At 44.8% G+C, this 12,693-nt stretch overlaps 1 protein-coding gene across 6 annotated transcripts in view; it reads left to right on the forward strand.

The window, feature by feature from the left end:
- EXOC2 (exocyst complex component 2) overlaps positions 1-12,693 on the forward strand; it is a 154,480-nt gene that overhangs the window by 36,518 nt on the left and 105,269 nt on the right. For all 6 annotated transcript variants that reach the window (XM_082639777.1, XM_082639780.1, XM_082639778.1 and 3 more), the window contains exons 5-6: positions 9,693-9,806; positions 11,245-11,369. In XM_082639777.1, coding sequence (XP_082495903.1) covers positions 9,693-9,806; positions 11,245-11,369 — 239 coding nt within the window. The remainder of the gene's footprint in view (positions 1-9,692; positions 9,807-11,244; positions 11,370-12,693) is intronic.

The following is a 12,693-nucleotide window of genomic DNA, read 5'->3' on the forward strand; positions in this document are numbered from 1 at the left end:
GGCCTCTCACTGTGGTGGCCTCTCCCGTCGCGGAGCACAGGCTCCGGACGCGCAGGCTCAGCGGCCATGGCTCACGGGCCCAGCCGCTCCGCGGCATGTGGGATCTTCCCGGACCGGGGCATGAACCCGTGTCCCCTGCATCGGCAGGCGGACTCTCAACCACTGCGCCACCAGGGAAGCCCCCTCTTACTTTTTGATTGTCTTGATTGTTCCTGTTACTGCCGCTACTCACACAGGGGTTCGGCTTGAACTCTCTCTTACAGCTCTTTTTCTTAATACATTTCGGGATAATCCCGAGGTAACGTTGGTAACCAGCCAGAAGCACTAAAAGTGCCTGGCTCTGTAGAAGTTGTTTTTCTTCTTCTCTGAGACAGTCTAGTTGGGTCTGAGCCCCTCTCTCAGTTTAACTCTTGGCCCTCCCGTTACTTGCAGGGTGACTTGGAGTCTGCTCAGCTTCCTCAAGGTGCAGACTGGGCGGCCTGGGTCGCGCGGTGTGTGCGTTTCAGCGGTGGGGACGCTCACTCGCAGTGGGCGCTGGTTGGGTGTCCGTCGTCGTCACCGTGACCTCCTGCTCTTCTTCCATGTGGCTACTCAGTGCTCTGCCCCCAGGGAAAGAGTCTTCTTATGACTTAAGATTTCAGGGTGATGGATTGTATTCAGATCTTAAAATAGTATTGTGTACTTTCAAGAAGTGCTTAAATGGTGATAAAATTTACAGTCATATTTCTTTCAAGTTGTTACTTGAAAGTTTCAGTAATAATTTGCTCAGCCATGGAATAACTAAAGGATAGTTTTTGAAAAGGTAAAAGCTTGACTCTCATACAAATACAAAATGCGCACATGTCCAAGCTTTTGTTTAATTCATTAATTAATGGGAAAACCAGTGAAATGTTAAAACCAGTTCAGGGGGAATTCCAGAGGACAGGCATAATGGGCAGTGAGGAATGCTGAAAGGGGCAACACTGGCTACTTCTCCTCAGTAACCAGTTGCATCTTCACCTGACAGGTATTTCTGTGCCAGGCATCCCTGGTCACCATCAACCCTCCACTTCTGCTTCTGTAACAGAGCTGCAGAACAGAGACAAGGCATGGATGGGGGAAGATCAGGGGACCCTGGGCAGGCCCTCCAGACAGTGAAAGGATGGCCAGGAATCCTTTTGCCCATTTAAAGTCTTTTGCAAGTTTTCTGGTCAAAAGGAAGAGTGGATAGACGGCTTCCCTGGTGGCGCAGTGGTTAAGAATCCACCTGCCAATGCAGGGGACACGGGTTTGAGCCCTGGTCCGGGAAGATCCCCCATTGCCGCAGAGCAACTAAACCTGTGCGCCACGACTACTGAGCCTGCGCGCTAGAGCCCGTGAGCCACAACAAGAGAAGCCACCGCAATGAGAAGCACGTGCACCGTGATGAACAGTAGCCCCCGCTCGCCACAACTAGAGAAAAGCCTGTGCGCAGCAACGAAGATCCAATGCAACCAAAAATAAAATAAATAAAATAAATAAATTTAAAAAACAACAACATTCACTTAAAAAAAAAAAAGAAGAGTGGATAGAGATACTAGGAAGCAAGAAAATGGAAGGTGAAGGTAGGAAAAGGTATAGAAACCAAGAAAAGTATATAGTTTGGCCAGAAAAATGCTTTTCCAGGTTCCTTTTCACCTTTTAAAGATACTGTCAGGAAAACTGCATTTGTTTTATTGAAGTCTGACTTCAGATAGAGAAGCCTTATTTTAGAAAAAGAGAGTAGGAGAGGAAAAGCAGATGTTAAAATATTGGTGTGGGTTTTATTTCCCTGACTCTCTTAATATCTTTTAGATAAAAGCTTTGGTCCCTGTAGAGAATGGTGTTAACGTTGAGGTTAGAATCCCTGAGAGCATTTCCTTTTACTATGTCTTTTATTTCTGTTTATTAATGTCATTTGGGGTTTCTTTTATAATTAAAAGACGGGAGAGGACCTATTTTTAATTTAAAAAAAATGTCATCAGAGAAGGAATAACAGGATTTAATTACTTGCTTATTGAAATATACTAATAGAGAAGGTTTGAAGAATTATGACTGCTTGTTATAAAGTACCATGGTCCTGATGATTACCAGACTAAAGTGGTGAGGTCGCCTTTGGAAGAGGAATCAGCTCCTAGTAATTACAATGCTGAGTGCTCATGGCAGTTCTCAGCCCACAGTCAGATGCACAAGATGGAGCCAGGAGGAGCCTTGCAGTGTTGTGGCCACTTCATGTGGCCATGAGTAGCAAGCGCGAGTAGCCGAATACAGTGTTGCTCTTCGGTGTGAGGCCGAGTTTAATACATGTTTTATCGGTGTGCTCAGCGTGCCCGCTGCCGTCTTTCAGCCCACAGGCTTAACAGCTGGCGTTTATGGGCCTCCTTTGGCTGCTGAAGTCCTGCATACCCCTAGAGTTTTAAGTGATGTTCTGCATACATGGCTCCTCGATACTTATAAAAATGCTACTAATTGCTCAGAAAAAGATAACTTCGCTTTGAACCGAGACTAGGATTTGCTTGTAAAACGTCTGTATTTCTGAGTTGCTCTACTGTCACAAATATGCACTCTTGGCACCTGCTTAAAAGTAGGGTGGAGACAAACTTAACTGGAAGAGAAGGTAAAAACAGGTTCATATTGATACGTAAGAGCCTTCACTCTGTTGTATTTCTTAAAAGTGCTCTTTGCCTGCTAGGAGAATACCTATAAGTAACGCTTTTGGAGACAGTACATACGTGGGAGTTAGGGCCTTAAAATGGAGCTTTGCCCCTCCTGTTTTCCCCCCCCCCTGTTTTTATGGGATCTGCAGCCTTTTTGTGAAATTACTACCTGGGAAGAGCTACCTAGAGTAGTCAGTTGATGTACCACTTGTGTCTTTATTCCCACATAGGTTTTATGAACAATGCAAGTCTGCCTTGCTCCTCATCAGTTTGGCTTTCCAATAGAAAGAAAATGTGACCAGTTTTCCTGCTCCATTGAGAAAACAAGGAAAGGTGACAAAATAATTCTTAGTATGAGTGTGGAAGGGAAAAGCCTTGGGTAAATTTACCTTTTAGAAATGTTATGAAAACAGATTTGTGGGCTGTGATGTAGTGCCTAGGTCCAGAAACTGTGCGATACCAAAAAAGGAAAAAGAGAACCACACAACGTAAAACAAGCTCATAATATTTAAGGTGCAGGGTAACACTGGTGCTGGGGTGAAAGCTATGAGAATTGAGTGTGACACACACTTGGAAGAGCCCCCTTTCCTCCTGTCTTTCTACCTGCAGGTCAGGAGAGCGTGTTCCCCTCGGTGTGAGCACAGTGGTACAGCCGTCCGTACCCAGGCTTCTCTGCGCTGGTAGTTAGACTTTCTCTCAGAAGGGTTTTTGTTGTTTTGCTGGCTCGCGGGTCATCACTGCCAGTCGTTCTCCTACTTGAAAGTGAACGCTGCTGTGTTGAGAACATTCCTGTTAGTTTTGCATCTGACCACTGGGTCGGTCAGGTCCATGTACCTGGGGCTTCATGGCTGATCCTTTTCAGAAGGTGTAATCTGAGCTCACACTGCCATCTAATGGGGAGCGTGCGCTGTAGGGGCATGAAGCTTGTCAGCTACTGAAACTGTTGGTTCCTTAATGAAAACACTTCCCATGTTTACATGGTAGACTCCGTGTGGCTTTCATCCTCCAGTTAGTGGGTTTAGTTTGAATCACTCAGAATATACCTTGCTGTTACTGACTTGCTAAGCCATCACTTCACTTGGAGGGTCAGAGCCTAAGATCCAGTTATTGTGGACAGAGGTTTAAGTTTTAACTCTCCAGACTTCGTGCTCCATTGACACAGTGCTTCTGCCCTTCCTCATGCTGTTACCAAGACCATTAGCAATTTTCTGCATTCTGAATCACTGTCTCCCTCAGTTTCTATCTTTCTGGATTTGTAGTTGTGGGTTTTTTTCATGCCTGAGATTCTCTGGTTCTTTAATTGACAATAGAAGTATGGGGTCCTGCTCTTGACTGTTTACATGCAGCCTCTCTGGGGCTGTTTCCTGACTGTAAAATGGGAATACATAACTCATGTTGTTACGAGAATCAAATAAAATGGTTCTTACGAAGAGTCTGTTAAATATAGAGAACCAAGTGGAAAGAATAAAAATAACAGCAAGTAACATTTTTGAGCATTTATCACGTGTCAGAAACTGCTAAGCCTTCCACACTGCATTACCTACTTTAATCCTCAGAATATTCCTAAGAGGAAGATATTATGATCCAATTATCCTCATGAATAAATGGAACCTTAGAGAGGTTAAATGTCTTCCTCAAGGTTATTCCAACAACGCTAGCCAACTTGTGACTACTGCCGTGGGCCGTCTCTGCCTTTGTGGGTACACACCCCCCACAGGGCATCATTGCTTCCCGTGTTGTCGCTCGTTGTCTCTTTTCTCTGGATCTTCTGTTTCACATTCATTTTGAGGTGTTTGCATAAAAGATCTTATTTTGAGATAGACTCTTGACTCAGGATGCCTTCAGCTGTGGGTAGTAGAAACAAAAATTCATTCTGGTTTAAGCAAAAAAGATATTTATTTTCTCATAATATACAAAGTCCAGAGATGGTGGACTCCACGATTGGCTGAGTCCGTGGCTCAGAAGTGTCACTGAGATGTAAGGAGCCTGGGTTTGCTGTTCTGCTGCCCTTGGAGTCGCACTGATCTCCTTCATAACTGCAGAGTGGCGTTAGAGGTTCCTAGTGTTGCGACGACAGTAATACACAGGAAATAATAGTGTTAAAATAAAGATCCAGTACTGTTGAAACTGTAATCATACACAGGAAATAACGAAGCTCGGTAAAGTCTGAGGGCAGAGAGACGCTGTCTCTTCTCAGTTCTCCTTAAAAGTGTGGAGGCCTTTCCCAGAAATGCTCCAGCAGCTCTTTCCTCAGACATTGTGGTCAAAACCCAATCACTCGATCAATAGCAAGGGGAGCACGATAAGCACAACTGCTTAGGATTATTGGTGTTCGTACTCAGTGAAGGCGTGGGCACCCCACTCTGCAGGTGGTTCTGTCCGCGAAAGAGGAGGGGATGTCGGGTCTCGGGCTGACGGCGGGCCGCTTGTGTGGTTTGGATCGAACTGCCTGACCTCTGTGACAGAGTGTTGTCATCTTTAGTGTAACTTGCCTTATTCTCGTACGGCTGGTTCCTAATCACTCCTTTTCCAATTTAAATGTATAGTAAGATTGGTAAGAGTTGAGTGTCTTCAGGAAGAAATCACTCTAAAATAAACTCATTCTTAGGGGTGATTATGAGGGTTTGAGAACTAGGACTTAGTGTTCTGACCAAGAGATCCAGTACCTTTCAAACTCTTGACCCGCTAAGGTGCTTGAAGGAGTTGTGTGTACAAGAAGTGCAGTGGGTGGGGTGGATTAATGCTTCAGATCTCAGTGGACGGCTCTCACGTGGCCCGTTCCAAATGTCGCCACTCACGGTAATGCCAGCACTCAGGGTCAGCCCCCGCCCCCCGGCCATGCTTGAAGGGACGCACAGGGGTGCAGAGCCCATGGAGTCTTGCGGGGGACGGTGTGGGCAGGGGCTCCCGGGGCAGCAGAGTCCTCTCGCAGAGCCCCCACTAGACTTCAGGCCTTCATCCTGTGATGAAGCAGACCCTGTACATGTGTAAAAACAACAGCCTAGGGCATTATAGGTGAGGTGTTACTAAGGTTTAGGGATCAAATCAGTTTTAAGTGTGGGAAGTTCTAGATGGTTGGGATTTGTTATGTTTCAGTACTGCCAGTTTAAGCATCCTAACAGTATAGGATATAACCTTTTGTTTTTTAACTTTTTTTATAGCTTTATTGAGAAATAATTGACAACTTTGTAAGATGTTCAAAGTGTACGTCTTAGTGATTTGATTTACGTATCCATTGTAAAAGGAGTCCACCATCTAGGTAACTAATAACACATGCATCACCTAACATATTTACTTTTTTTTTTTTGGTGGGAACATATAAGTTCTATTCTCTCTATGGTGTTATCACCTATAGTGACATATTACACATTAGATCCTCAGACCTTATTCATCTCGTGAGTGAAAGTTTCTACCTCTCCCTATTCCCCCACCTCCAGGCAACCACTTCCCTACTCTATTTCTATAGTTCGACTTTTTTTTTAATATTTCACATTTTTTGCACATCTGATAAGGGGCTTATATTTGCACATCTGACAAGTGGTTAATATCCAAAATATATAAAGAAGCCTACAACTCAATAGCAAAAACCCCAATCTGGTGCTTCCCTGGTGGTGCAGTGGTTGAGAGTCCGCCTGCCGATGCAGGGGACACGGGTTCGTGCCCCGGCCCAGGAAGATCCCACATGCCGCGGAGCGGCTGGGCCCGTGAGCCATGGCCGCTGAGCCTGCGCGTCCAGAGCCTGTGCTCCACAGCGGGAGAGGCCACAGCACTGAGAGGCCCGCGTACCGCAAAACAAACAAACAAACAAAAAAACCAATCTGATTAAAAAATAGGCAGAGGATCCGGACATTTTTCCAAAGAAGATATACGAATGCCAGCACGCACATGAAAAGGTGCTGAACATCACTAATCATCAGGGAAGTGCAAAGCAAAACCACAGTGAAATCCCCTCACACCTGTCAGAATGGCTCTCTTGTTATTTGAATGGCTCACAACAAATAACAAGTGTTGGAAAAGGTGTGGAGGAAAGGGAACCCTCCTGCGCTGTTGGTGGGAACGTAAATTGGTGCAGCCACTGTGCAGAACAGCAGGGAGGTCCTCAAAAAATTAAAAATAGAGCTACCATATGACCCAGCATCCCACTTCTGGGTCTTTATCCAAAGAAAATGAAAACAGGATCTCAAAGTTATCTGCACCCCATGTTCACTGCAGCATTATTTATAGTTGCCAAGATATGGGAACAACCTTTATTCACAATAGCCAAGATATGGAAACAACCTAAGTGTGCATCCACGGACAAGGGGTTAAAGGAGTTGTACATTTGGGTGCCCAGGCTCGCCTTGTTACTCAGGAACACGGGAACGTTACTCAGCCGTGAGAAGGAGGGCAGTCCTGTCATCTTCAACAACGTGGGTGGACCTTGGTCTCAGTATGCCAGACAGGAAGACAAAGTTTTTTTCTTTTTTTAAAACTAAACCCATTGAGTAGTACTTAGCTGTCAGACCTGTGGGGACTGCGTGGCCTTAGCCATCTCAACGTGGCATACAACTTCTGTATTTTTTAGTTTCAGGTCTGCATTTGGTGCCTCTTTGCTTTATTTGCTGTTGTTGTCTCAGAGCCTTTTTTGTGCTGTCATACTTAACTCCAGCTACTCTTCTCACCTTGTGCTTTGATGATGGGTAGGAACCACCCAACGAGAGTAAAGCTGCAGGGCCCAAGCGAGGGAGAGAAGCTCAGTTTGGCTCCCTAGAGGACCTTTTTGCTGCTTTTTTGTCAGTTGTGTCTTCAGTGTCTTGAGTGTGGACCTGACCCTTGTTAGGTGAGAATTTCATGGGAGTTGAATAATTTATAAAGACTGTTAATAGCAGGGATTTAGTTGGTATTAGGTGATTCTGTGGTATTTTTGATTCTGTTAAGACTGTTTAACTTCAGGACTACGTAGAGCGCCACGCTGACAAAAAAGCAGTAGGTGGGCCGCCATGCACTTCTTCACACTGATGAGGCCCCACTGGTGCACCAGGCTGTCCTTTCCAGCTGAGACAGCTCCCTGGGCAGACACCTCCCGCCGGTGAAGGTAGAACTGTGGCTCGTGACCCTTGCCTATCAGAGCGAGCGGAAGGCTCCTGGGTACCTCCCTGGGGCTCAGCTAAGTCTCCACTCAGCCATATATTCCCCCAGAGTTCCAACGTGGAGGCATGAAGTATAAATAAATAAAATGATAAAAACTTCCAAAGGTGATGGGATTTTATTACTAAGTAAAGTATCAAACCAGCATGAAGAATCTAAACCAAAATAAACTTCAAAAAATGCAGTTCTCCAACTCCCTCTCAAAGACTCTGGTGACAGTGACCAACGTGCTTATGGAGCACACACTCGGAGGCACACCTGCTCACACACATCCCCCAACAAGATTGAGGCTACAGTTATTCTTCACTCTTGAAGCCAGTGAGGAAAGATTAAGGTTGACTTGGTCTCTGAGTTGCTAAGACTCAGGTGATGCCAGCTTGGTATCCACGGCTCCCTTAGTGTCATCTCACCTTGTCTGTTACTCCCATGTTAAACCTTTTCCTCCCCTAATTAAGGAAAACTCCGTGGTGAGAGAGGTTAAGTGTAACAGGAGGGCACATGGGATCTCCTGGCCGAGGTGCCAGCCTCCGTGTCCAGATGCAGGGTTTCCAGGGGAGATCGTGGAGAGCTGTGTTTTGGACTTATGTCCCTTGCCCTCTGGGGGAGAATGGGGACAAAGGAGCCAGTAGAGAAGGGGAGGGTGGGCGAGAGCTGCTGGAGAGTGTGACGGGCTTCCTGGCCACCCGGTCAGGGCCCCCGAGCCCAGGTGAGCACCTCCCTCTCCCCGGAGAGAGTGGGCTCCAGGCCTTTGCCAGTTGTGCCCAAGGGTACTGGTCACCTGCAAGGTGAGGGGCTCCAGCGGGCAGTGCTCATGGGTGGAGGTGGGATGTTTCCCTTGGACAAGGCTGCCTAACTTCTGAAATGAGGCTGTGTCTGTGATAATGTGGCATCGGGACTCTCAGAGAAGTCATCAGACCTGCACACCTTTTCTTCCAGGCTGGGGATAATTTCTCCCACGAGACAAAATAATTGTGTGTCCCATATGGGGGTGGGGAACAATTTCAGTCAGAGGGGAACGAGGTAAAAATGACCAGGATGTTTGCAGGAAACTGTGATCCCTTTGAAGTTGCTGGAGCTTCAGCTTCGAGGATTAGGGTAGCAGAAATGAGTCCTGAGAGAGAAGCAGGTTTGGGAAGTGGAGGGACTTGACCACAGAGCTTGGACTTCATTCTGCAGGCAGAGGGTGGGCGCTGTAAGGGCTGCTCGCTCACAAGCCCTCAGTGGGCCGGGTCCTGCCCAGTTCCGTTTGCTCGCAGACACAACTTGCTCACCTTCAGCGTGGAGCCTGACACCTCTGGTAGATGCTTAATTCGTGTTTGAATGAATAGATAAATGAACTGATCGAGAAGTTGACCTTAAAAATGTGGGCAAGAAAGTGAGCTACAGATAAGGGAGTGTCAGTTAGTGTAAGCTTTTCTTGAAATTGATCTAGACATGGGCATAGAAACATGGGTACTATATAGATCTGATTTTATCAGTAGGCGTCATCAGGCATCATTGTGTCTTAAAACAACTTTCATATAGATCTTTAACAAAAAGCATTGTAACAAGTTGATTTGCTGTTTTTAATTTCAGTGTACCCAAATTTTGATTTTTATCTACTGAGTAGGAAATGATTTCATGTTTGGATAGATTTCATGAAGTATCAACTCAGCCTCTCTAAATCTTATATTCTTTTTTTTGATGTAATTTCTGTATTTTAACTAATTTCCTATCTTACATATACGGTCAAAGTTTATATGTTAAGTTAGCTGAGGTGTAGGAAGTATTTTTTTTTTTTTACACACGCAAACATAGGCTCCATAATGTATCATGTATCATTGTAATGGTTTGTATTCATGTTTATTACTGTTGGTTACATCTTTGTAGTAATAGCATTCAAAATATGTCTTAAACCTTTTCCTCCCTCAGAGGTAAATTTCCCCAGAAGGACTTAGAAATGCTGTTCCCTGGAATGAGTGCTGATTTTACAAGTGAGAACTTTTCGGCTGCCTGGTACCTCATAGAGAACCACTCCAACACCAGGTTAGTGGGTGCTGGGCTGTGTTGTGTGGTTTCACGGGGTGCAGCTCATCAGACTTGAGGTAACGCGGGTTTCCCTCTGGCTTTGCTGCTTGGCAGCCCTTTGACCTCGGGTGAGCTTGTGAACATCTCAGAGCATCTGTTTCCGTATTTATAAAATGGGATCATTAATCAAGAGGACCCCTGTTTCCTACCATCATGTTCTTTCTATATGTTTCGTTATTTATGCCGCCCATTAAAACTTTGGAGTCTCAGCTGTGTCCTGTGTCAGAATGTGATCCCCCTCCCTACTCAAGTAACAGAATTCTCGAGTGCTGGTTTAAAACGAGGAACATACCTCCTTCCCTGACCAGAGAGCAAAGGAAGATGAGTTATTTATCATTTTGCAAAGACTTGGCTTAAACTTAGCCAAAAATAAACAAGGGTCATATATCCAATTAAAGTGCTCCTTTGTATCTGCTACTTATAGTTTACCCACCCTCTGTACAAGAGCAGGTCTGTAACTTTTTCACAAGACTGGCTTAAAACAGTTATATTTAGTAAAAATGTTTTAATAAATCAATGGCTTATTGTTTAAAATTTGTATTCTTGAAAAGCCAACTTGTTAAAATATACCTTAGGCGAAATTCTTCCCTCACCTATTGGGATGAAAACCTTTATAGAAGACAGGAAAAGTTGGTATATACCTAGAGTAAATTTGGCCTGATAAATTTTTAGAGCATATGCCTGTCACTTTTTTTGTGGAAGATAGTTCTGAGTTCACATTATAGACGTGCCTTTCTGTCACCACGTCAGGATTGATCTCTGTTCTCTGTGTAGGGCCATCTTGGCATTCAAGAATATAGTTAACGTTTTATATAGCCATATTTTCTTGGCTCAGGTGGAAATAAAACTTCTAAAATACAGAGATCTGACTATTTTTTCTCTTCCTGGGATAAGATGAAATAGTGTGATCTGTTTAGTTATTTAAATTTTGAGTTGACCCCCAGGTTTTCTGTAATTTCACTGTTAATGGCGGGGCCTGGTCGTGATGGGCTGAAGAGGACAGCGTGCCCAGCTTGTGTCCAGAGCATAGCAGTGGACGTCCAGGGGGTCCTCCTTAGTCCTGTCACCCAGCACTGCATGGTCCAGGTCTCCCCATCTGGGAGACGCTCTTCAAAACTCCTTACCTGGCAAATCCTATGTGTGATTTGGGTCGATTATAAGAATGTCTCCATGTGTATTTACTTCCCAGGGGTCTGACATATGAGGGCTACAGATCTCCTTGTATAGCTGCTGTAACTTTGGCGTTCATAACATGTAAAGGTTTAGATCTAGGTAAGCATTTGAAAGCTTGGTTTCATCTGATTACATGTTGTATCAGTCTGTATCTTTCCAGGGTAGGCTTCAGTATTTCACACTTGATGCATTATCTTCTTGTGGTTTCTTCATTTCACTTCAGTTTTGAACAGCTCAAAATGGCCGTCACCCACCTGAAGAGACAGGCTAACAAGAAGAGCGAGGGCAGCCTGGCGTGCGTGAAAGGGGGACTCAGTACTTTCTTTGAGGCACAGGACGCCCTCTCAGGTAAGGTGACCCTCAGCCACCTGCTGGGGCTTCCCCGCGGACACCAGGCCTTGCACTTACGGAGTGTTTGCAGGCTGTGATGCTGAGGCTGTGTCCCTGGGAGCGGAGCTCTGCAGTGGCCACCAGTCAGTCTTTGCGGCCGGGCTGGAATCTCTTTGAAGGCTTGGTACCTTAAGTATTTGTCCCTGAGGCTTTGCTCACCCATCAGACACGTGTGAAGTAGGAGACCACTTTGCCTCCCAGCAGTGCCTCGTGTCCAGGGACGATAAGAAGTTAAATCCCAAGGGTAGAATTCTAGAATTTTAAAAATCCTTGTACAGCCATCAGTATCTTGCACATGGGACTAATTCTGTAGATGTGACCCATTGTGTGTTTGGTCTGGGAAGAACTGGTGATAACGTGTCCTTTCTTTGTAGCCATCGCCCCACCAGCCCCGCATGGTAGCTAACCCCCCACCCACGTACTCATCCTTACATAGGAGGGAAATGGTATTCAATAGAAATGGTGTGGCTTTAGACATTTCAAGGGAAGATGTTGGGTAGGTTATTTATTTTTTAACTACCTTTAATTAATAGAAATCAAATTATTGTTTATCTAGTAAAAAGTAAGATATATTAAAAAAAAAAGTTAGCCCAATTCTTTTTAAAAACAAAGACACCTGTAACTAAGTACCTGTATAGCTAAATACCTATAACCCAAACTGTAGACTAAGAGGCCACACCTTCTTCAATTCAGAAAGACTTAGTTTTTAAAATTAATTTGTATCGTTAAAGTTCGGACGTCCTGTTATCTTTTTTAAAACCCTTCTCCTCCTGGGCCAGACATGCTTGGTTGCCTTTTGACAAGTTAAATGTGCATCTGGTACAGCTCTCTGCACGTAGAAGTTAGGTCTTTGAAGGAGTGAGTTGTGAATGCCTGGGAGGGAGCTGAGAAGCCAGGTAAACTTTGATAAAGTCTCTGTGCCCTGCGCTTTTGGATGGTGTGCTTTTCTCCTTTCTTTGTGCTTATTGATACTCTAAGTTGTCAGTGGTGCGATGTCAGCAGCAGAAACGTGAGCACAAATGAACTGAGTTTCGTGTTCTCGAATTGAACGAAGTTACCGATATGCCTGGTAGCTGTGCACATGATAATGTGCCATGTGTGATTAGCAGTTCTCATAACTATTGTAATTACAATATTTCCTTGGCAAAAACATGCTTGACTTTTCTCTCCACCCTTTTTTTTTAACATATGTATTTGTAAACACAGGTATACTTGTATTCACTTATTTATGGTTTTGCTTATGTAAATGGCTTCACTCCTGGCAGATTTCAAGAGGTTTTAT

Source organism: Mesoplodon mirus (assembly GCF_964341445.2).
Source record: "Mesoplodon mirus genome assembly, chromosome: 12".
Taxonomy (NCBI): domain Eukaryota; kingdom Metazoa; phylum Chordata; class Mammalia; order Artiodactyla; family Ziphiidae; genus Mesoplodon; species Mesoplodon mirus.